Here is a 25,561-nt window from a genome sequence, read left to right on the forward strand (position 1 = left end):
AATTCCTTTCTGCTGATGAAGAGCTTGCCACTTGTGAAAGAATACGAATGGCAAGGCTTTGCAAATGTACACCATTTGCTCCATGACAAATCCACCACCTAACTGGATTCATGGTGCTTCTCTCCTCCAAAGCTGATATATCTGCATAATCATCTATTCCTGCAGCAAAACTGGCAAATTCCTCCTTTACCTCCCTATGTAGATGAGAAGGAAACATTCTCATAAGTGCTTTTTTCACCCCAGTAGCCACCTCTCTATCCTTATGGGGTGCCTTCCTCTTCCCATTGCTTTTAGCAATAAGCTCCTCATCATAAAATTTGGGGTTCAAAGCATGTGCTAAAGTGTGCAATGGTGTATTGAAATTGTTCCACCTGTCAACAATGATTTTCTTGATCAAACCAACAAAATGATCATCAACAAACAGAAGTTGTGGAGACTCCTGCGAAATGATTTCCATAGTTTTCTCAACCATGGAATCCATGCCATCATATACCTCTCCCAAGAAAGGTTGGTCAGTGTCAGCACTCCGGAGAAGCTCAAATGCAGGGGTTGTGAACTTTAGCAAGAAATCTACCTTGCTCCACCAATCCTCATCAAGGCACAATCTACGCACCATAGATCCCCGCTCTGAATCTGCTTGTCTCCACTCAATCCAAAGTTGACTCACCACCATAGAAACTAATGCATGCTTAACCTCAACAAGGCGGCGCAACATCACGAAGTTTGAGGCATATCTTGTCTCAGCAACTTTTAACAACTCCAATTTGGAGTACTCTCGAAATATGGCCTGAGACTGGTGGTGGTTGGTGACAAATTTGATAATCTCCCTTGCTTCCCCTGTGACTTCCTTTATCCAGGAAACTTTGTTGTCGATCTCCTCTAAGATCAGATTCAGATTATGGACAATGCATGGTGTCCAAAAGATGTGGTCATACCTCCCCTCAATAATTAAACTTGCAGCTTTGCAAACTGGTGCATTATCCGTGATAACTTGCACCACCCTGTTAGGCCCTATTTGTTCAATAGCTTTTATAATAACATCAGCAATGAACTGTGCATCTTTCACCTCTCCTGAGCAGTCTTCTGCCTTGATAAACATTGCTCCTTTGGGGGAAGTGGCAATGATATTTATCAATGGTCTGCGCCTCATATCTGTCCAACCATCTGAGACTATGGTAACCCCAGAGCTACTCCAGGAAGAACAAATTGGAGCTAAAATGTCCTCCACAAGTTCCTTCTCATTTTTGAGAAGCTGGGTTCTGACTTTCTCATAGTTGGGCCCCTTGTACCCTTGAGGAGCTTTGTTAACTGCCCTTATCATATCTTGCCAGTAAGGAGAGCGAACAACATTGAATGGGATACCACATGCATAAATGCACCTGGCCACTCTGGAATCAGCTTCTTCTCTTGCTTGCACATTCACCAATCTAGCAATTCTGCTATCCTGAACTGAATGGGATGCCCCTGAGCCTCTGGTATGTTTGGGTGCTGGTTGTTCATGTTCTTGAGTGTGACCAGCTCTCCTCTTTCTTGCTTCAGCTACAATCCTTGGCTTAATGTTAGATGGAGCTTGAGTAAGGTCATCATGCCTTCTCTTAGTACCATCCGCCTCATCTTGCTCTCTTTGATATGCCCTCCTTACCAACGGATCTGATGTTTTTGTGCAACCCACAATCCCCTGTCCTCCTCCATGCAATAGATGCGCCTTCACTCTTGGGTAGGAGCCCTTGTACGTATTATTGCAAAGAGTGCATCGCCATTCCCATGAGCCACCACCTCCACATTTTTGAAGCTTCGTCACATGCCTCCAAAGAGGATAATATTCAGCCCTTGGGTTGGCCCTAGGGTTTGAAGTTGCAGCTGCACATTGGCTGGAAGCCATTGCTGCAAATTTGCAAAAATAAATTAAAAAAACAAATCTGTAAATAATAAAAACGTTTTTCATATTTTTGGCTGTATAAACCCTAGAAAAATTAAAGAAATAGTAAGAAAAAAACTAAGAAATGAATGTGGCTTACCCAAATTAATTTTCTGTGGCTGAATCTACCCTAAAATGCCAGAAAATAGGAGAAATATGGCTGTAGCTGAGCCAAATCTGCTGCAAAAATAAATTTAAAAAACAAATCTATAAATAAAAAACGTTTTTCATATTTTTAGCTGCATAAACCCTAGAAAAATTGAAGAAATAGTAAGAAAAAACTAACAAAATGAATGTGGCTTACCCAAATTAATTTTCTGTGGTTGAAACTACCCGGAAATGCCAGAAAAGAGAAGAGAAATATGGCTGTAGCTGAGCCAAATCTGCTGCTACAGAAATCTCCTGCTGAAATCTCCTTCTCTTGCTGCTGAAATCTCTTTCTCCCGCTGCTGAAATCTACTTTGCTCACTGCTCAAAACACCCTAGCTGAAACAACTGCCAATCTCCAAGAGAAACTCCTTGCTGAATAGTGTGATGAGAGAATGAGAGACACTGCTCTTTTATAACTTTAGAAATGGTTTCTAGAACAGCTTAGAAACCCTAAAAAAAATTAAAAACAAATTAGAAAAAAAAAAAATTAAAAACAAGTGATTTTTTTGGGGAAACGGGGCCCGTACGGACATAAGTCAGCCTAGAGAGGGCTTATGGAGCCTCTTAGAAGGCTACAAAAAGGAAAGACTTCAACCTCAATTGTGACACAAGCAAGCACACACATCTCATCTCTTGATCTGCGATTAGAAAAGGATGTGAAGGTCTGATCTAGGCTAGAAGAGCCTAGCAAAAGAGAAGGAAAAGCCCTTGAAGGAATCGTATCTCTGAAATCTACCTCTTACAATTCACATGTGCGAAAACCCTAAGGTTTCTAGGGTTACCTAAAGTCCAAAATTATAGGAAGATATTGCAAACCTTACTTGTAAGAACGAAAGGCTAGACAGGCCACCTTTTGGATAAATTATGCTTCGTTTCCCTTATATACTTTTGCATTCATTGTAAAAGGAAAATTGGTTGGTTGACTTAGTTCTTGGTGGTAGCCCTATGCTTTGGTTTGGCCTTGGAACTCTCCTTTGAATTCATTCTATAAGAAGAGAACTTCTTTCTAGGTTTTCCCCTTGGAGGGATTTTGCCCTTACTTGGAGGCTATATTTTGTGTTCATTTTAGTATGGTTGTGATCTTCATCATTTTGGCATTTGTTTGATGATAAAGAACATAAGTATAATCAAGAAGAAGATCATAATATCACAAATAACTGTCAAGTAAGGAAAATTATATTAAAAGTTACCCTCATGCCGCTCTAATCGATTTTCCAACACTTCGTCCTCGACAACAGTGCCAAAAATGTTGCCACAAAATCTAGCGAGTCTTGGAGAGGGAAATCCTACAAGGTATAAACTAGACCAACAATGGGGTACTGGCCCACTGTCACTACACTCTAAACCCCCTGCTCTTTATGGATTTCCACCGATGGTTGGAGTTTCTACTAAAGGTCACCTAAGGTAAATGTTCTAACTTTTAAGTGTAATACAAAGTGACTTAACTAGATCTTCAACAAGAAAGGCACAACAATGGTACAAGGCTCCAACGAAAGCAATCCACTTGCTATGAAAGCACCTACAAGAAAAGGTACAAGACCTAGGGTTTTGTAGATTTGAAGAGCGTTGGAGTATCCACAAGTCAAGACCGGAAGAAAACGTTTCCAATGATGCAAATCAACAAGACCAAGGCTCATGAAACCTTCAAGAAAACCCCCAAGTTGAAAAAAGACCCAACTAGGGTTGCCCTTTTAGGGAAAACAACTAGGGCAAGAAACTTTATGGACAAAATTGAAGTGGATGCCCACCAAAAGAATAGATTGTGTGGCAAATACTATCCCCTTGATGTTTAGGCTCTCCAATCCTTAAAACTCCTCTTGCCTAGGAGTCGCACCAAGCCCTAGTTTTTCAACCTTAGCCTTAAGTGGCCAAAATTTAGAAGAGAAATAATATGGATAAGGAAAGTATGTGATCACCAAGTAAACTAGTCCCTTGGGAGAATGGAGTCTAGGATGAAATAGATCAACGAATAAGTTTCCAACAAGGCCAAAATTTGATGCCCTAGCAACAAGATTTCAAACATTTACATATGGAATGGAGAAATGGTTTTTTTCATGGGAAAGCTTCTAGGAGTCCACCACTAGAACATTCATTACATGTTATGTATCAACGATGCATGCAATATTCACCTCGATAGCATTCAATTTATTTTCAACAAATGAAGGCACAATTTAGCATAACCTAGAATCAATCATTCCATACATTAGACAGAGAAATAAATTTTCAACGGTTAGGTGCACTTACAAGAAAACATGCAAGATTTCCTAAGTTGCACAGGTACCGCTCCCAGCCCTTGGAGAGAAATTACCCCACGCTCTGGCGCTCCTGGGAGCTTGGGAGCTGGTACAAAACGCTCCAAAACAATCAGGAGCTTTTGCAGGAACATTGAAGCTTTACGGGAGCTTTGCGGTCCAGAATGAGGGGTTTCCTGTATTGGTTTCGACTGAGAACTTGGATCGCGAACGTGTGGGGGCTCCCATCCATCGAGGAGCATCTAGACACTCCTCGATGGATGTGATCCCCCACACATTCCCGATCCACAAGTACCCGTCGTTGGGGAAAATACGCTTCAATCTTTGCGGGAAAATTCTCTGTTTTTCCATTTCGCGCCAATTCTTTGCCTTCCCTTTCCTATATAATCAATGTCCTGCTCAAGTGAGTCAAGCCAACAATTTCTAAGTTTCTTTGTGTTGTGGACGCTGCACTAAGGGACCCTGCTGCTATCGTGGGTGAGCCATTGAACATTGAGGGACGTTGCCGCTATCGTGGGTGAGAACTGAGCACCGAGGGATGTTGTTCAAGGCTCAAGCATCGACGCATCAATGTTGTGTTGTGTGCATTGACGCATCAACGTTGTGTTGTTCAAGGCTCTGGCTCACGCATTGCTATTGTTCAGGACCGTGTGTTCAAAGTTCAAACGTGTGTTCAGAACTTCAGGATCTCTATTTAAAGAGCATGGAGGGTCATTTGTAAGGTGATCGTTCATGAGAGAAGCTTATGTAAATTTTCTTTCTTTCACATTAATAAATTGCCTGAAGTGGCGCGTTGGCTCAGGTTGTGAACTGTTTCCCTCTTTGAGGGTTTTAACCACGTCAAGAATATTGGTGTATTGATCTATGATCTATTTGTGAGCAGTTTCCTTTGGTGTTCCATCTAAGGAACTTACCTTGTAAATTCCTACATGGTATCAGAGCTATTTGAAGGTCGCATCCGTTGGTGATCCAAATCCGTCGCTGGTATAACTGCATCTAGTTGTCGTTTCCTAGATCTACTATTTCTGACCGCTTTCGGGCTAAGAGGGTTGCTCTATTGTGTTAGGAACGCGTCTGTTCCAATGAGGAACCCCTTTCATTTCACGCGAAAAGGTTTCCGGTAACCCTAGCTATGTCATTTTTAAGATTTGGAGGTATACAGTCTTTATTTGCAGTTTTAGTTATTTATCTCTCTGTTTATTTCGGTTTATTTATCTCTTTGTTTTTTATTACTGGATCTATACCTTTCATTTCTGCGTATGCTCTTTTCCCCGCAACTCTGTGCAATCTGGGCAAATCAAAAACAGAAAGGAAGGATTTTTCTCATGCGTATGCTCTTTTCCGCCACGCCTTAGTGTGATCTCGGAAAATCAGAAACATTGAGGAAAATATTTAGTTTCCGGCGAAATCTAACTTCAAGTCGTAAGGTTTGGTTTTTTTTGCATGTCCGTTTTGGGTTGTGTGGTTTTTTGTTTTGTAGGCAAAAAGGGATTTCTCAAGTAAACACACACTCCAAAGCTTCAATGACTAAAAAAAAAACCCTTCCTCTTTTCCAAAAATTACTAACCTTTTAAACTAGCTCACTTGGTCCAAAGTTACTTTATGAGAATAGAGGTCTTGGGTTCAAGTCTTTCCTTTTATTGAGTTACTTTTTCAAAAGCACATGTAACTTATGTTTAAAAGTTACTTTATGTAAAAGTGTTTTCACCCATTATAAAAAGTGAGTCACTTATAATTCTAAAGTCTCTTTATCTTTTATTTAAATTACAATTTAGTGGGTTGTTCATAAAGTACCATTGTAAAAGTGACTTTCACTTATTTATAAAGGTGGTTCACATAATTTTTTTTAAAAGTGAGCTAATTAGATTAAGTTTGGAAAGAGAGAGGTTTTTTTTAAATATAACATTATTATTCACTTCCGCACATTCATGTACTTCATCAGCATCTTCAACAACTTTTCTTCAAAAAGCCATAACTTCTTCATCCAGAAGCCATTTTCAAAGCCGTTTTTTTTAATCGGCCTAATTTTTCGAAATCTTTCCATTGGAACACTTAGTTTCAGCATCTACAGCTTCAATTTCTGTTAAAATGGAAAATCCATGCCAAGTTATTCTTGACAGTGCCAACTACTTCCAATGGGTGTCCTACATGGAGGACTTACTTAGAAGTAAAGGTATTTATAGAATAGCCTTAGGCTAAGAGTCTAAACTGAAAGATGAAGATAAGGCAGTCAAATGGGAAAATAAGCAAGATCAAGCACGTGGGTTGATAGAGATGTCTACAAAGAACTTAGATTCCATATAGCAGAACTTGATACCCCTGATGAAGCAATGAAACAGCTCAATAAAGTTTTTGGAATTAAAAATGAAATTAGAGCCCATCAACTCGAAAATGAGTTGCTTACGTTGGACCCCAATAATTTTTCTTCCATTGAAGATTTTTTGTCCAACTTTAAGACCCTTAGACTTCTCTTGGAAGGTGTTAAGGTTAAGAAAGAAGATGGTAGCTTTATCTATTCCATTCTTACTAAGTTAGGACCAGCCTACTCTGTGTTTGTTTCCACCTTCCATTCTACTAGAGAAGCCTTTATTTCTCAAGGACAAGCCTACAAGTCCCCCTCTTTTGATGCCTTTTGTGACTCTTTAATAAGAGAACAAGAAAAACTCTTACATCTCGGTCTTCTTAATCTTGGAAACTATTCTAAGAAAGCCTTAGCCGCCCAGCAACAACCAAGTTCAAAGAATCCTAAGAAGCAGTATCCTAAAAAGAATGGTCCTAAACCAACCAAGGGTCCTAAGCACTTTCAGTCTCAAAATGAAAAATCAATTCAACAAAATGATAAGGCAAATAAAAACAAAGGGAAAAAAACTGATACACATTGCAAATTTTGTAATCGAGATGGCCACTTAGAATCCAAATGCTTTAAGAAGATGGAAGCCTTGGAAGCAGCAATGAAGAAGCATAACATCCATTTGGAACACCCTTCAACTTCAACTTCATCTTCAAGAATAGCACTTTCTGCATGTGGTTGTCAAGCATCTCGGTCTGGTTATGCACTAAATGTATCTTCTTCTTCTCATTCTCATGAGTGGCTCATTGATTTTGGAGCTTCTTATCACATGGCCAAAAACAAAGCCATGTTTTCTTCTTTAAATGATTGTAACACCAAAAATATATATGTTGGTGATGATAGATCTCTTAGTGTTGTAGGGACTGGAACTATTCATCTAGACAATGGTCAATTTAATGATGTATTATGTGTTCCAATCTTATCCTGCAACTTTCTATCTGTATATCAGATAACTCACTCAGGTGAAGGTAAAATCGTTGAATTTTCACCTCATGATGTTGTAATTAAGGACCTAAGAGATCCTAGATAGATTTTGGCTACTGGCATTGCTGATGATTCTACAAGGTTGTATAAGTTTAATAATTTTGGGTCATCAACTCTTCCCTTGGTATTTGTGGCTCATAACGATAAAGTGAGCCAACTTTGGCAAGAGCGATTTGGTCACTTAAACTATGTAAAGAAAATATGGTGACAGATCTTCCTATGGTATCTTGCAGAGATTGTGTGTTCCGGATGTGTACTCGGAAAACTTCATCGGGATGGTTTTGAAAAATGTGCAGATCGATTTGGTCACTTAAACTATCACTCCCTTCAAAATCTACGTAAAGAAAATATGATGACAAGTCTTCCTATGGTATCTTGCAGAGATGGTATTTGTTCTGAATGTGTACTCGGAAAACATCATCGGGATAGTTTTGAAAAATGTGCCTCTTGGCACGCCTCAGCGCCTTTACAACTTGTGCATAGTGATTTATGTGGTCCACTTCCAGTTGTTTCATTCTCTAGCTACAAGTATTTCTTAACTTTCATTGATGATTTCTCCAGACGCACTTGGGTATACTTCTTAAAACTCAAGAGTAAAGTATTTAACATGTTCTTGGCCTTTAAGGCCTTTGTTGAGAAACAATCTGAACATCAAATTCTTAAGTTAAGATCTGATAATCGCAGAGAATATGTTAACAACAAATTCATCAACTTTTGCACTGAGCATGGAATTCAAATGCAACATATTGTTCCATATGCTCCACAACAAAATGGTGTAGCTGAAAGGAAGAATCACACCTTAAAGGAAATGGCTAATTGTATGTTTCAATCTAAAAGACTTAGCTTCCTTTTTGGGCAGAAGCAATTAACTGTGCAAATTACATAGTAAATCACACTCCTACTAAGGTTTTAAAGAATATCACTCCAGAAAAAGCATGGAGCTCAATTAAACCAGATGTAAGTCACTTTCGTGTTTTTGGAAGTGAAGCATGGGCCCATATTCCCAATGAGAAACATAAAGCCTTAGAACCTAAGAGTGAAAAATGTATTTTTGTTGGATATTCTGAAGATGTCAAAGGATATAGACTTCTTCCACCTAAATCCAAAAATGTTATCATTAGAAGAGATGTAAAGTTTGCTAAAAATATATCGGCCTACGAGCCTAGTTCAACGGATGTGCCACCTCTCTCTATCCCTTCTACTTCTGAAAATATTTCTTCTTCAGATGATGACAGCGAGGATGACAATCCTCCCCCACCTTCTCGGGATCCTCCTTCAGCGCCTCAGCTTCCAAAATGGGTCCACGCTACTCGAGATGCAGTAGGTGCTCTTGCAGGTGATCCTACAGAACAGCATCGCACACATTTTCAGTTTGATAGCCTCTTCCTTATTGGCTCAAGCTTCAGCGAATTATGATCCTGATACCTTTGCAGAAGCTTGAGGCCATCCAGATTGGGACGCAGCTATGAATGAAGAATATCGTTCATTATTGGCAAATGATAAATGCAATCTTGTTGCTCTTCCAAAGGGACGAAAACTCGTTAGATGTAAATGGGTTTACAAAACCAAGTTTGGACCAAATGGAAAAGTTGATAAACATAAAGCTCATCTTGTTGCTAAGGGTTTTTCACAAGTTGAAGGCATTGACTATACTGAAACCTTCTCCCCTGTTGCCAAAATGAACTCTATCTGCCTTGTTCTTTCCCTTGTTGCTCTTTCAAATGGGAAGTCCATCAGACGGATGTTAAATCTGCCTTCTTGCATGGGGACTTGCATGAAGAAATCTATATGGAAAAACCTCCTGGCTTTATACAAACAGACTCCAGCCTTGTATGTCAGCTTAAGAAATCCCTTTATGGTCTCAAGCAAGCCCATCGGGCTTGGTATGCCAAAATGGATAACTTTCTTTTAGATATTGGCTTTTCTAGGTGTCATTCTGACAATACTGTCTACACCAAGAAAGTGGGTAAGTCTCTTATCATTCTTGTTCTTTATGTTGATGATCTTATCCTTACTGGTAGTGATCCCAACCTTATAAACCATGTGAAGTCCAGCCTTAAAAAGCAGTTTGAAATGATAGACTTACGACACTTGCATTATTTTCTTGGTCTTCGAGTCTTGCAATCCAAGGAAGGTATTTCCCTTTCCCAATCCAAGTATGTCTGTGATCTACTACGCCACTTTCAGTCTGGGAGCCAAACTTTCAATCACGTGTACTTCCCCTGAGGTTGATGCTACCTTATATCTTTAGCTTGTAGGAAAACTTTTGTATCTGACCCATTCTCGTCCTAACCTTTCCTTTGTTGTTGGCCTTATTGCTCGTTTTATGCAAAACCCACATGAAAGTCATTGGAAAGCAGCTAAAAGAATACTTTGTTATGTTCGAGGTACAATTCAGTTTGGGATTCATTACAGTGCAGAAGCATCTCCTTTATTGGTTGGTTTCACTGATTCCGATTAGGCTGGTGACCCTGATGATCGAAAGTCCACTGCAGGTTATGTCTTCACTCTTGGTTTTGGACCTATTACATGGGCTTGCAAGAAACAAAGTGCCATTTCTCTTTCTTCAGCAAAAGCAAAGTATCGTGGCGTCGATGAAGCTAGTAAGGAAGCCTTGTGGCTTCATCAGATCCTGTCAGAGTTTGGCTTTTAGCAGCAGCATCCGACTACACTTTGGTGTGATAATCAAAGTGCCATTCAACTATGAAAAGATTTCGTCCAACATAAACGCAGCAAACACATTGAACTACACATGCACTTTATCGGAAAGCTCATTCATGACCATGTTCTTGAAGTGTAATATTGTTCAACCGATGATCAAGTTGCAGACATCTTTACAAAGGCTCTCACAGAGGCGAAGTTTACTAAACTTCGATTTATGGTTGGAGTTCAGGAAGTTGTCACTAAGGGGGGATAGGCTCTAATGCCTCCTTCCTTCTTCTATTGTGTCAAATTTGTACATCCTTCAATCCTATCCCAAGTTGTTCTTAAGAGGGGATGTTAGGATATTCCGACACATAGGAAATAGTTAAGTATAACTTGGTCTGGTGTAGAGTTAGGTAAAAGTGTGTTTCTTTACTATGTACTTTTGTAAATTACAATCCAACGGTCACGATATGTTCTAGACATGAAGTGATCCGATGGTTCATTCTCTCCTTGGTATTACCGACACTTGATTTGTGGCTTAACACTCAATTAGTCCATGATCTCTATTTAAAGAGCATGGAGGGTCATTTGTAAGGTGATCGTTCATGAGAGAAGCTTATGTAAATTTTCTTTCTTTTACATTAACAAATTCTCTGAAGTGGCCGCGTTGGCTCAGGCCGTGGACTGTTTCCCTCTTTGAGGGTTTTAACCACGTCAAAAATACTGGTGTACTGATCTGTGATTTGTTTGTGAGCGGTGTCCTTTGGTGTTCTATCTGAGGAACTTACCTTGTAAATTCCTACACATGCAAACTACTATTAACCCCTTCATACGAACACGAACCCTAAATGTGCCATGAAACACGTCCAAATCTGAAACTGCAAAACTATAAACGGTCTCCCTGGGTGAATTGATATCTGAAATGAACAGTCTGAAACTGATATACCCACAATCTGGCAAAGGCTTTCCACAATGAACTAGTCTGATGAACAAGTATGGAAGTTAACATGAGAATTGCATGGATACAATTTTGGATGTTAACACTGACCATATAAAAATTAAAATCCTCTTCAGATGTTGGATCTGACACCAAATTTCATTTTCCATCACCCAAATCTGAGGTAATGATGCCACGATCCATAAAACTGCCTGATGTCAAGGGTTGAATTGAGGGCATCACAATGTTCCCACCACCAAGCAAGTGATCCTTTTCCTAATATCAGTCAGAGATGACCTGATCTAAAGCATGCACAGCAAGATCACGCTTCCCACATATTTTGGACATTAGCATTCTGATAGAGACTAAAGGCACCAAAATTTGGGATCACATCCTGCATTTCTCTCTCCACATCTCCTCTTTCGAATCAAAATGGCCCGATTCATTCAAAGTATGGTCAACAACATTAAGAGCTGTGATCTGTTAATCATTTAGTCTGATCTGATGAACTGTAGTGGGTTCATCCACAGTATTAATGTCAACTACTTTGTTCTAGGTGTCAAGACTTGAGGTGATCCTTCATAACATGAATATGGCCAAATGCACAGAAGTTGGGAACACTTGCAGATTCAGTGCGAGCTGCTGTGGGAGCTACCTGTATGGCCAAGCATGGGCTGAAATCCCTGGCCACAGAATGCTCTCAAGTTTTCATCAGCAAAAGTGGAAGACTCAAACTGTAAAAGGATAAAATCCAAACACTAGTTGTGCTCCAAACATTTACCACGACAGGAACAAAAATAGTTTCATCATCGTACAGAGGATTTTGAATCTATTATTTTGATCATACACAAGCTCTAGCAAATTATGCCCCAAGCCTTCCAAGTTCTGCCCCTTCATAGTTCCAGAAAACCAAAAACAAATTCCAGTCCTAATTTTGGATTTTGACCAATGCAATCATATACTTGACTACATATCATATGTTGTCACAATTTGGTCACAATTTGCAGGTCAAAAAACATCTGGAGGTTGGTGGAACTTTCTTATCACTTTCAACCTCAGAAATTTTTCTAAGCCAACAATATCCATTTCAAAAGTACCAAAGCAGATGAGCAACTCCAAATTTTGTACCCAATAAATGCCTCACAAGAAATACTCAGTTGTTTTTTCGTTCATGTATTCTTTTCTACCCATTGTGCAACATGAAGGCGTCATGGTAGCACATAATCTTTCCATGACATTGACACATAACAAGAAATTCATAACAATGGATAACTGAATAATTTAAGAGGCCCAATGATGTATTATTGAATGTAAAATTGTTGTCATACAATGTGCAATATAAGAACCATTTTCCAGAAAGAGATAAAAATAGAAAAAGGAGAAGCACATGATGCATATTGAAACTGCAAAGTAAAGCAGAATGGAAAAATATCAAATTCATCTATATTTCCCTGCTAAACAGGGAAATATTCAACTGGCTTTCTCAACCATTAGAAAATGACAAATAGGGAATTTCAAGCTTGTGCTCATACATAGCTGTTTTAAATTTTTCAATGGAATCTTCTCGAATAAGATACTCATTAATCATAGAAGATTACAGTCAAGACTTTACTGAAATTTAGAGACCGTTTCATCGGAAATATAGTGAAATTTGTTTATCTCTAATAACCATCTTTACATATGTTTGCACAACTTCATTGCATAATAATATTATTATTTGAGAGAATATTTCAAACATTTCACATATATTTCAAACATATTGCAAATTAGTCATGGAGAAACATTGAGTTCAATTTAAAATTAAAGGCATAATATGAGATCAAGAAATTTCGAATTGTGAATTTTGATGTGCCATAGGACCTATAAGTAGCAAACCTGTAAATAAGTATCATTGCCAGACATTTAATATTGAGTTATAATCCTCCAAATTAAAAGAATTACTTACATGTGATTTGCAGTTGATGCAATCTTCAAGTTCATAATCTCTTTGGTTAGTTCACTTGCATCCTTTGTATTCTGCTCTGAATACCTTGGATTTGCAGATCCTGAAGCAAACGAATTAGTTAATAAGGAAACCTGATGCTACAAAAAATAAAGGAGATGAGGCATTCATATTAAATCTTAGCACATCCACAAATTCTAAAGCATGTATTTTGGGATAAAGATTAAACCTATGTTGTGTGGTCCATCAGCGTTTGGCCAAGCATTCAAATAATTACATTTAAGGAACAAACAGTCATTTGACCAAAAACTAACACTTCAAATTTTACATTGAAAATAATTCAATATCCAGTTGCTCAATCATTAACGCCACGTAACCCAACTACTGCTACAGATCTTTCATATTGTATGTTTAACTTATCTTTCAATTGCAACATACTTGCAATGTATCATTTTAAGTAGGCAGCCTTAGAGGATATGCACTTGCTCTTAATATTTACACATAATGGACAAAATAAATATTCTTCAAGAACCCAGTAAAGTCCAGTGATGTTGACTATGCAGAACTAAGTTTCAGCCCCATGCCTCACCAGCTCAAAATCAAAATCAAAACCATTGTCATGCTGTGGGGATAAATGCTAAACTTCCAATGATGGATGAGGAATCCATGAGCAATTTTGACTTCACAGTTGTTGCAAATTGCAATACATTCCCACTGTCAAAAAACTAGAAATGATAGACTGTCATCAAAGTACATTAATGGTGCACCCTGAAATTCAATGATGTCTAATTGTATTGCACATCATAATATGGTTAAAGATATATTCGCATTGCTCATAGAATAAGGAAGCATTGTTGAAATTTGATGACCAAAAAAGAGTTTCCAACAATTCCAACCCGGTTTTAATTTCACCTTATCACTCTCATTCAGTTAAATGCTTTTTCCCATAAACATACATTCAACATATAGAATTCTGGAAATGAAATTTTCAGATTAAAACACATGGGACTGTCAACACATGCTGAAAATAAATATAGACATAACCAGACCAGCAATACACATAAAAATACACACAGATTTTTGGTCAACTTAGATCCAAGCAAAACCCCTTCAATTTTCTCCGAGGAAAACCTGTTAGAGAGCTCTTTAAATTTTTTTATCTTTCAAGTTCAGGAAAATACATTTGCAGACAAAACAAAACAACAAAATACAATTTATTTCTTCAGCCCAAAACTCCTTGTAAACCATGCCCACTTTGCCTTGATTTCCGTGCCCACTTGAAGCTGAAATATGTACTATACAGATACCACTGTACGGACTATACAGATTTCCGTATCGCTATACGGACTGTACGGATTATTTTTTTCAAAACTTCTCTCGAATGGCATGCAGCTCACAGCATTCAATGTTGTTCGTACTGTACCTTCTGTTGTCTTCTAAGCCTTGATTTCCATACCTAGCGTTGCCCAGAAATCACTCCTTCAGCTTGATGCAACAAATTTCGCCTTCAGAACTTTTCTCCAGCGCTCAACGTCCTTTCTCCAATCTGCTCATGAAGAATGAATGTAGTCTCTCTTTTCTTTTCCCCCTTTTGTTTCTTTAAATGACTTTTAGGCAACCCTGAGATCTAATGGCTCAGATTCATTTAGATCAAGGGATGAGAATAAATGTGCATTTAATTCTCACTTTCTATTTTTTAACTCACCCATTAAATAAAGTACCCACAATGTATTTTATGTCTAAAGTTACTTTTCACTTTATAATTTAACATTGACTTTACCACTTATAAAGTCACTTTTCACTTTATTTAACATTGACAACCAGAGTGAGATTCGTTTATTAGAGAATCCCGTATTCCATGATCACTCCAAGCATATCGATATCAGGTACCACTATATTCGAGATATGGTGCAGCGAGGAGCAATAAGGCTCTAACATATTGGTATAGATGAATAGGTCGCCAACATTTTGACAAAGCCCTTGGAAAAGGTCAAATTCTTAACTTTCCGAGAACGACTTGGTGTCGTTCAGAGACCCTCTTATGAGGGTCGAATATGATGTATTGAGCTCTGGGAGCTCCAAGGGGGCGCGAGGTACTTCTTGGAGCGACATGTGACCACAGGGCGACTCACCATCCCCTGCTGGTGCACTATGTATAGGGTAAAAGGTTCAACCTTCCCCTATGACACCCCGTGGCGATTGTGGAACAGGATGATTAGTTCTCCTGTGGAGCAGGATGATTAGTTCTCCTGTGGGCCAGGATGATTAGTTCTCCGTGGCGACTGTGGAACAGGATGATTAGTTCTCTTGTGGGCCAGGATGATTCTTTCTCCGTGGCGACTGTGGAACAGAATGATTAGTTCTCCTGTGGGCTAGGATGATTCGTTCTCTTGTGGATAGGATGATTAGTTCTCATGTCGAGGCATCCTACCCACGCAGTCTATGACTCATGGGAAGTACCTCTCATCTGATCAATGAGCAGGGAAATGAGGTTAGGGACCATAGTAGTACTATCGATGGACGCATCATTGTATCTACCGTACTCCCTATGCTAGGATGACCTCATCTGGGATCAATGAGAGTGGTACACACTCTGAGACTGACTTCGGGTCAATGTAGGATGGTATGATACATCCTCGATCATTTCTTCTTCTTCATAGTTCGAGCAAAGCAGAGCAGAATAGGGGTCAAGCTGTGCAGGGCAGTGCATTTGATGAATGGATAGTAGCGACGATTAGACAAATTGCAGATGGAGTTCTCCCTAGTTGAGAGGGAGTGTTAAAATTGGCAACTAGGGCCAAACTCCATGTGGGTCACCTTATTTATGGCTGCTAATATTTTTCCTAGATTCCTCTCATCAATAGGTGTAGGATTGATATAAAGATCATCCGATTCCGACAAGTATTTATGGAGATATGAATTTATTTCTAATTACTTGACAAATTGTCAAGGTCGGCCAGCAGCTAAGTGTGTGGCACACATGCCCAGCGTTTCATATAAATAGAAGAGAGGTTGAGTCATTTGGAACTCATTCAATCACTCATCTTCTCTCTCTCCTACGCATCAAAGGAGCCTCTCTCTCTCACACGTGTGGCTGGAAAAGAAGACATAGTAGGGCAAGGTAGACACAGGAAGAAGGACGCATGGGCTACAGATCATCTCTCTGACCATCGTTGACCAAGCGTTGACCATCTAGGAGTGCGGATTTGGTGTGGCTGCCTCTCTTAGGCAGGCCACAGATTTTGGCACAAAAACCGAGGTGATCTGACCTCTGGTTTGACTGGTGTTGACTGCTCTAGTTTGGGGTAGCAAGTTGACTTCAGTCAACTGCAGTTTGACTGCGTTTTCAGGGCTGTTTCTTTAGGCTGTTCAAGGGTTAGCTGACCAGAAATTGACCAAACATATTAGAGGTCAATTTCCACTCGTTTGACCAAGTTTGACTTTGTTGATCTAGGGTTTGTTGTTGCTGATATAAAACTACAGAATTCTGATTTTGTACTATTTCTCTCTGTTGAACTATTGAAGATGAAAGAAGATTTGATCAAAGGGTTTCCCCACATTGGGGTTTGTCCCTGGCTAGGCGCAACATCTTGTGTCTCTTGTCTTGGCTTGTTTTCTGTCAATCATTTAATGTTCTATCTGCACTTTACTTTATGTATATGTGATTGCTAATCTATGGGTAATAAGAAGAAAAATAAGTAAACTGCTCTAAGCATAGAACATACCATAATTTAACATAGTCCAATGGGAGGTCATACTCTATGAACACCCAGGTGGGTTATGTACCCTGGGAGACAATGATGATGGTGTCTACACATCATTGGTCTCACCAGCACTGTGCTTTGATCTTGTGGAGAGATAAAGTTGTTAGTCAAGGCCTTGCTATGTGACAATGTTGGTTAATATGATGCTAGACAGATGGGTTACCAATCCGACTCTTCTTATGAGATCTCTCATAAGAAGATTGAGAATGACCATGTACCTCTTATGAATACCTCCCTAGTTAAGAGGGAGTGTTGAAAAATGTGTAACTAGGTTCTTCGGCCTTCATAAGTATGAAATGTATTCTTATAAATATAAAGTGAAAAAAGAAACTAATATTATTATTGGAGCATGGGTTTCATGCTCAAGTTCTTTCATTTTATAGGTCAAGCACCCATTGAGTGCTTCTAGGGTTTGTCCTAGGTATAAGAGTCATTGCCATATATTGAAGACCCTATGGGCACAATGTAAATTGTAAAGAAAAAATTATTTTGTCTTTAAAGTGTCAAAATACCTCCAAGATCAAGTCAGCCTAAGCCACATCCACCCTTGAAGAACCCTATATATAAGAGGAACTCATCCTCCATTTGGATCACTCACTCACTCATCTCTTATGCGAAGAAGCAGAAGAAGAAGAAGTCAAGAAGGAAGTGTGAAGAAGAGGAAGTCAAAGAAGTCGAAGTTTCTGGGCCTTATCTATTCTTCTGGGAAGATCGAAGTTAGGGTTTTTCTGCGTTGGATGTTCTGGGGTTTGATTTTCATTGCCCTATTGAATTCTCAACAAGCGACTGGGTATTTTTATGGCTACAACCACACAAACAAATGTCCCACAAGCAAGCTAAGAATGATAACAAATTATCACCCAAGTACTATGGTCCTTACAAGGTGTTGCAAAATATTGCTTCTATGGCATACAAATTGGAGCTACCTGCATCTTCTGGAGTACACCAAGTTTTCTATGTTTCATGCTTAAAGAAGATTATCGGTGACAAGCTCCGAGTTCAAACAATATTGCCAGAACTTGACGAGGAAGGAAAAATCATATTGAAACCTAAAGCTGTCACGGAAACAAGAAACCGACAACTATGGAATCGATCAATTTCAGAGTATTTCATTAACTGGGAGAACTTACCCACTAAAGATTCCACATGGGAGGATGAGAATTTTATATAGAAGCATCCACAACTACTCAAGCATTGAGACAACATTTTTTTTAAGGAGAGGGGCATGTTAGGTCCCTATAATACTAGTATAGCCCCCTTATTGTTATTGTTAGTGTAGCCCCTTATTGTTATTGTTGTGCCCCATAGAAACCCACTATTGTTATTGTTGTGCCCTTACATTAGTATTGTTATGTAAGCTTTGATTATATTGTGACCCCTTAGACTCCTATATATACCAAGGAGGTCTTGCCATTTGTATCATCCAAGAATTGTTCATTTATGTGATGTAAAGGAGGTTGCCCCATCGAAGAGGCTAATTTTCAAGTCATTGATCTATCTTTTCTTCTGTTTTGTGATTTGGTTGCATAACAGGTGAGAAAATAGTTATTGGTGATAACTCCACCTTACTAGTTCCAAGCTATGGTTATGAGATTTTTGATACTATTAGCAACATTGCCTCTAAAACCAGATCAATGTGGACTGAGGGACCATTCCCCTTCCCCGGAGACCTTGAAGACATCACCAAACCAAATCTTCTACCAGCGAGTAGTCAAGGTCACCTAGACACCAACAACAAGTTACTTCTTCCTAGCAACAGCACAGCAGAGGATTCAAATCTTCCCCTAGATCTCCCTCAAGGCACCATTCTATCTTGAGTTCATTTGGCCTAGAGTGTTAAGAAAGATAAATCTAGTGGATCGTGACCTAGTCCTTGGCTCCTTTCTACAGTCACCCGCACTTGGATTCGAGTGTTTCCCATGTTTTCGCATATAGACATTATGTTTCTAGTTTATTCTGTGTTTTTTATATAGAATAGCTTTTGGTGCTTTTGCTTGTATCCACATCATAGCACTAAGCAATCCCATTGACCTATTTTTGTGGTCATTTGTTAGACATTAATATAATTATCTTATCTTATCTCACCACCAAATTTGGAAATGTTCTTCATGTTCCAAGAGTTAGACTAAATCTTCTTTTTATCTAGCACGTCACACACACCAATAAAAAGGTTGAATTTTGGTTGGATCAATGGATTGTAAAGGACATAAGTGATCATTTTAAAGTGGTTGCCATATAATATTGTGATGAATATGATCATATATATAAACTAAGGAAGACACCATCTTCCTCGAGACAAAAAGGGTTCACCCCCATGGAAGTCAATACCCATGACAATGACATGATATGGCATCAATGTTTAGGTCATGCCAATTTCAGATCTTTGCAACACGTGAGCCATTTGCATATGGTCGATGACCTTCCACAAATTGGCCCCTCTATCAATCTCTGTGAAGGGTACCTATTAGGAGAATATCATAACAATCCTTCCCTAAAGTCAAAGCAAGGTGACCTTCTTAGCCTCTTTAGCTAATTCATAGTCATATTTGTGGGCCCATAACCATTGTTCTCTTCGTGGAGCTAAGTTTCCTCACGTTTATTGATGCAAGTATTGAGTGCTTGAAATTTTCTAAGAATTTAAATCTTTAGTAGAAAATCAAAGGAAGAGAAATATTAAGTGTATCAGGATTGATGGTGAAGAAGAGTAAGATAGCAAGGTTTCCATCATTTGTCATTTGTCATGGCATTTCTTGGCAACGTGTTGTTTCCTACACTCCATGGCAAAATAAAGTGGTTTAATGGAAAAATAGGGCTTTCAAGGAGATGGCTTGAAGCGTGATTCACACCAAGGAAGTGAACCTTACATTATGGGGGAAAGCAGTTGCATTTGCAACACACGTTATCAATTGAATGCCTACTTGTGATGTTCAAGGTATAACTCCCAATGAGAAATGAAATGGAAATAAACCTTAAGTTTCTCATTTCAAAATTTTTGGATCAAGTGAATGGCCCCATACCCCTCATAAAGAGCAAAATTTAAAACATCTCAAAGTAGCCAAAACCTTGCAATACTCAGATAAACATTCCAAGGATATTGCCTCTATGATCCCTCCTTTCACCAAGTGATTGAACATAGATATGTTGTCTTTGATGAAGCTCCTACTCATGCTATAAAGATATTTTCCTAAACTTCTTACAAATGATTCTTTGAATGAGTCTCAACATCATTTAGTGGATCTATTTCTTTTACATCAAGAGGTTGGTTCTTTTTCTACGTGCAAGAGTGTTTCCTCCAATGCTCCTCCTACCACAACTAATCAAAGAATTGGCACTAATGTTATGATCCCTCCTTTCACCAAGTGATTGAACATAGATATGTTGTCTTTGATGAAGCTCCTACTCATGCTATAAAGATATTTTCCTAAACTTCTTACAAATGATTCTTTGAATGAGTCTCAACATCATTTAGTGGATCTATTTCTTTTACATCAAGAGGTTGGTTCTTTTTCTACGTGCAAGAGTGTTTCCTCCAATGCTCCTCCTACCACAACTAATCAAAGAATTGGCACTAATGAGAACATTAGTGATGAGTCATGACTTGACCAGCTCCAACCCCACAAAGGTATATTTTCTTATACAAGATGATCCTTCCAACACTCCTCCACTAGAGGAGTCATTTAGTGATGGCATTTCAATAGTTGATAAGCAATTTTGTAAAGGCATTCATCCACTAGACGATGATAATGAAGACTTCTTGAGTGATTCATCTACTTTAGCTACTCTTCCTTCAGACAAGTCAAGGCCTATGCCTAAGTATGTTGAGAATGGTGTAATCTTCACATAGGACTACAACCCAAAATTTTTGGTGTTTATAACTTATTAGCCTAAAGCCAACCTAGGCTAAACACCCCTTGTGTACATTTATTGTAATAACTTGGTTATGGTTAAGGCCAACCTAGTTCAATTTGTCGTGGACGAATAAACCCCCTTTGTGTAAGCGCCCTACCTTCTTGAAGCATATAAATGGATCCTCAAGTTCATTTGTAAACAATCTTATGTGATCTTGTAAAGGCAAGAGACCATTCTTTAGCCTACGGGCATCATTCTTTAATCTGATAGTGTAAAGCCAACAGATGCACACATCTTGTGTCTCTTTTTTTTATTATCGTCATATTTTTCATTGTAAAAGACGTTTGCACCTCAAGAGAGAGATTTGATCCCTCACAGCACTTGGTAGATCCCGAGTTACGATGGATCTAGGCAGGTTTAATTGTTACTTTTAAATAGGCCACATTAGAGAAGAATACCATGGGAAAAAACATGGGCTAGAAAATTTTATTTTATTTTATTTTATTTTTACTTTAATTTTATTTTGTTTTATTTTGACTGAGTGAAAATGTTAAACATTACAATATCTCCCCCATACTGGGTTGGAAAGCACCTCTCGGCACAATAAGTGTAAAGCCAACAAACACACACATCTTGTGTCTCCTTTTTCATTGTTGTCATATTTTCTCTTGCACTGCTATGACTGGTTTGGCCTCTTCTTCTGATTGACATATTTTTCTCTTAGAGAGAGCTTTTTCTTTCTTACTGCAGATTTTAGGTTGGTTTTTGGTTCCGCTCAATCCCTTTTCTATTTGTAATCTCAACATCCTTACTACCTCTTGCTGTCAGGTTTCTTCTTGATCTCACTGGCACATTTTCAAGCCGTGTCCATATCCAGAAGAAGACCATTTGGAGAAGTTTTCGGGGCTGCTTTAGTGAGTTAATTTTTTTGGCTGGCCAGAAGGCATCTTTTAGGGCAAGTTTTTTGGCCCATTTTCAGTGAAGATTATAAAGAACCTGCCCACTAATTGAACATTCAAGCAAGGACTGAATACTTAAATTTTGAGTAAAGATTCTCTCGGTAGCATAAATTGCCTCTTGATTTCTGGACTCCTCTGAGTGCGTTTGCCAACTGGCGCGTCTTTTTGTTTCTAATGACTCTTAATGTTTTTGTTGCGTTTCTTGGCCTGGATGGCAATTTTGTATTTTGATTTAGGTCCATTTTGAATTTCAGTCCAGAGAAATTTAGATTGTGGAGCATGCCCTTGCAGCACACCTTTTAACATCTTTCAATCATCATTAGTTGCATTTTATTTATTAAAAGAGAGAAATAAAAGAATCTAGCATAGATTTTTATAAACACGTAATTTGCAGAAGATCTTACCGGGCATAAGCGCATTCTCCGAAATGTACGTATTCTTGGCGAGCACAGGCAACAGCATAAGGGTGAGAAACCCTGCCAAGCAACACACAACGCTGTTTTCTACGTTTGTCAGATTAGGGTTTCTTTTTTTTCAATTGCTCCTCTCCTACCCTCACATACTGCAATTTATTTATTTGAAAGGTCTCACCTGATGGGAACGGCGTAGCGGATGAGCAGAGCTCCCAAACGCACTATTAATCGACGGTTGTTCTTCTTTTCTTCCATTGCCATATCTTTGCCTTCAGAGAACAGTGTTGTGGATGGCCTCTTTGATTTATGTAGTTCTGATATTCAGCATTGTCGATGACAGACTCCGACCGCACTCTCACTTGATCTTATATATGATCCGGACCAAGTGGCCCTTGTCAGTCACGCATTTTAAAAGTTGCCCACCGTTCTGCACTAATCAATCCAAAGATATTATAATTTATCCCAGCATTCGATTTGCCTGTTATTACTTCACAAGGTCGTCACGCATTTTAAAAGTTGCCCACCTTTAATCACCAATCAATCCAAATTTATCCAAGCATTCGATTTGCCTGTTATTACTTCACCTTTGGTGTACGCATTGCATGATGTTTAACTTTGAAAATACTTATATACGGCAATTTGTATTTTGTATGCAATTGTTTTATTATATTTTCTTAATATAATTTATCTGGTTTTTTTTTCTGAAAAAAAATTTTGAAAATACTTATATATTTTAAGTTATATATATAAATAAATAAATAAATAATTATGGGATGGATTTGGAAAACAGAGATGTATTATTGGAAGAGAGAGGTATAATTTTATTCACAAAAGTTTTTATTTAAAAATTTTAAAGTCTTAGTGTAACATTTCCATAATATAACATTATGTATATTTATACAATATTACAATTTTAAGTATAAAATGTGTGTTCTCAATGATGTTAATAAGTGTTATTTCAATATTTGTACAAGTATAAATATATTTGTTACAATATGTATTGAATATTGAATTCTTCTTTGGCTTTGCAACATTTGAAGACGAGAGTGACACCGCAGTGATGATAATAGAGCGAGTCATAGCAGAATTGATATGCAATTTAAAAAGATGGAACGAGCCTAATGTGAGTTAGAAAGTAGTTGAGCCCAAGCAAATGATAGAAGAGAGTGATGTTGAGTGTCTACATTTTTACCATACAATTGTCAGAAAAGTTTTCTTATTACATCTAGTTGTTTATCTTCTCATTCCACATAGATTCGATTATTGTTGTGAGATTGAGGGACTCATGATACTAAAGAAAATCCAAAGAATTGTCAATGTGTGAGTAATCAGAATGGACCCTTCCATCTTTCAACTCGAACGAATCATTTATCCCTGCTAACATTATTACTATAAAATAAAATGGTAGAACTCTATTTTTGCATCTGATATTAGTTAAGCATTTGTATTTTGCCTTCTTTATTTTAATTTTTTTTTTTTTTGAAATACAACTTATATTAACAAATAAAGCATGAAATTTGAATGTGATTATTACAAATCTGAAATTATTTACACTGATCTTTGAATTTAAAGCATTTAGCATTTTCAAACTCATAAATAGCCTAATATTTGTCTGAGAACAGTTCCAACCCAGACTAGGAACTGAGTTGTTGCATCTACAACCTAGGGTTTTGTTCCGATCTCTGCCATGGTAGTGTCAAGAGGGGACTTTGGCACCCCTTCCTTCAGTGTGGTGGTCATTAGCAAAGGGAAAGAGCTAGAAGCTTCCTTCTTCACAAAGCTCACCAACTTCAATGCCTTTAAGAAGCCTTCAATCAATCACGTGGGAGAGGGAGGGATAGGAAAAGGTGCAAACCATCAGCTAATCAACAACTCTACAAGTTCCAGTGGAAAGACCTCGACTCAACCACAAGCAGCCAATTTGTGCAAACTGAAAACCAAGAAAATACCAACCTTGGGAATTGCAAATCCAAAAATCATGGCCTACAAGTAATACATGCAGGAGCATACGATTATCTGCAAGTTCAGGGGCTTCTAGCATGAGAAGAAGGCGCTCAATTAGTGGATACAGCATAAATGGTACCCTAAAGGAGGCATCAAGCTTCATCTTGGCTCGAAGGACTTCTTTACAATAATATTTGATATGTTGGAAGACAGAAACCTCATCTTTGAATGAGGTCCTTACTTATTAAACTCAGCTAGACTATACATGCGATATTGGAAAGAAAACTTCACCATGGAGAAGGAGGATTTCCCAAGAGTGTCGATATGGATCTGGCTTTATTCCTTGCCAACAGACTACTAGGCACCTTCTATCCTCAAGGGAATAGGAGACAAGCTAAGAGAATACATTAAGATGTCGGAAGGAACTTGGTCAGGGCACTATGTTTCCTATGCCTGAATTTGTGTTTAAATGGATTACTAAAGGGCTCTCCCTGGAGCCATAAAGCTTGTCTTCTGAGGCAAAACCTGGGTGCAGAGCATAGACTACGAGCACATTCCATTCTAGTGCCACAAATGCCATGAGCATGGACATTTTCTTCATGACTGCCCACATAATACCTCTCAAGAAGCTAGTCCCCAAGCTCAGCAGAATCCAGACAAACAAGGCTTTACCAAGATAACCTCTAGGAACAAGAACAATTGGAAAGCTCAGGGCAAGCCAGCATCATCAAGCCAAGTCAATAAGAACAAGTTTTAAATACTAGGAGAAGATCAAGAGGACCAAGATAAAGAATACAATGAAGAGGACAATGACAACAATCAAGCAGAATCACCCTCCACCCTCTTCACACGATAAAGAAACACCACCTCAAAAATCCCAAGCTCAATCAGGAAAGAAATAAAGGACATCGAAATGGAGCATGAAAACAACAATGATTTAGCAGAGGGAAAGGAGATTGAAGAATTCTTAGGGGATATGGACCTTAACAAAATTGTTGAAGTTTGAGAGAAGAAAGGAATGGCAGTAATCCCGAAGGAGTACCTTCAGTAGATAGAGGAGGCATATCTCTATCAAGAGGAGTTCAAGCAAGTTACGGCTAAAAGGAAATATGGGGAACTTAACAAGATTGGCATCAAAGCTAATATCCTGACAAATCAGTACAATCCCAAAGGCGTTGGAAGGAAGCGAGGTAGAATACCCACCAATCAAACCTTGCAAGAGCTCGGTGCAAGGTTGATTAATGAAGATAAGGTAAGAGCTCTAGTCCTAACCCAAAAAATTTCCCAATGAAGTTGATTTCATGGAACATACGAGGTCTGAATGAACCCGCAAAAAAGAAGACTCCTCACATAGAAGATCATGGCAAGCAAGCCGAAAATTGTTTTCATACAAGAAATGAAAGTAGGTTTTGAAATGATTCCCTCCCTTCAGAAGCAATGTTGGAAGGGATAT

At 38.5% G+C, this 25,561-nt stretch overlaps 1 protein-coding gene across 1 annotated transcript in view; it reads right to left on the reverse strand.

Annotated features, from left to right (window-relative positions):
- Positions 1-22,736, reverse strand: part of LOC149148556 (GPI transamidase component family protein / Gaa1-like family protein) — a 138,737-nt gene extending 116,001 nt beyond the window's left edge. Inside the window, exons 1-3 of the mRNA XM_089438282.1 lie at positions 22,343-22,736; positions 22,156-22,247; positions 13,183-13,282 (exon numbers count right to left, since the gene is read on the reverse strand). Of these exons, the coding sequence (XP_089294408.1) occupies positions 13,183-13,282; positions 22,156-22,247; positions 22,343-22,425 (275 nt within the window). The 5' untranslated portion in view covers positions 22,426-22,736. The remainder of the gene's footprint in view (positions 1-13,182; positions 13,283-22,155; positions 22,248-22,342) is intronic.
- Positions 22,737-25,561: the final 2,825 nt, after the last annotated feature.

Source organism: Pinus tabuliformis, chromosome 9, assembly GCF_031772625.1.
Source record: "Pinus tabuliformis cultivar Carrire ecotype Pingquan chromosome 9, CPIR1, whole genome shotgun sequence".
In the NCBI taxonomy this organism is placed as follows: Eukaryota; Viridiplantae; Streptophyta; class Pinopsida; order Pinales; family Pinaceae; genus Pinus; species Pinus tabuliformis.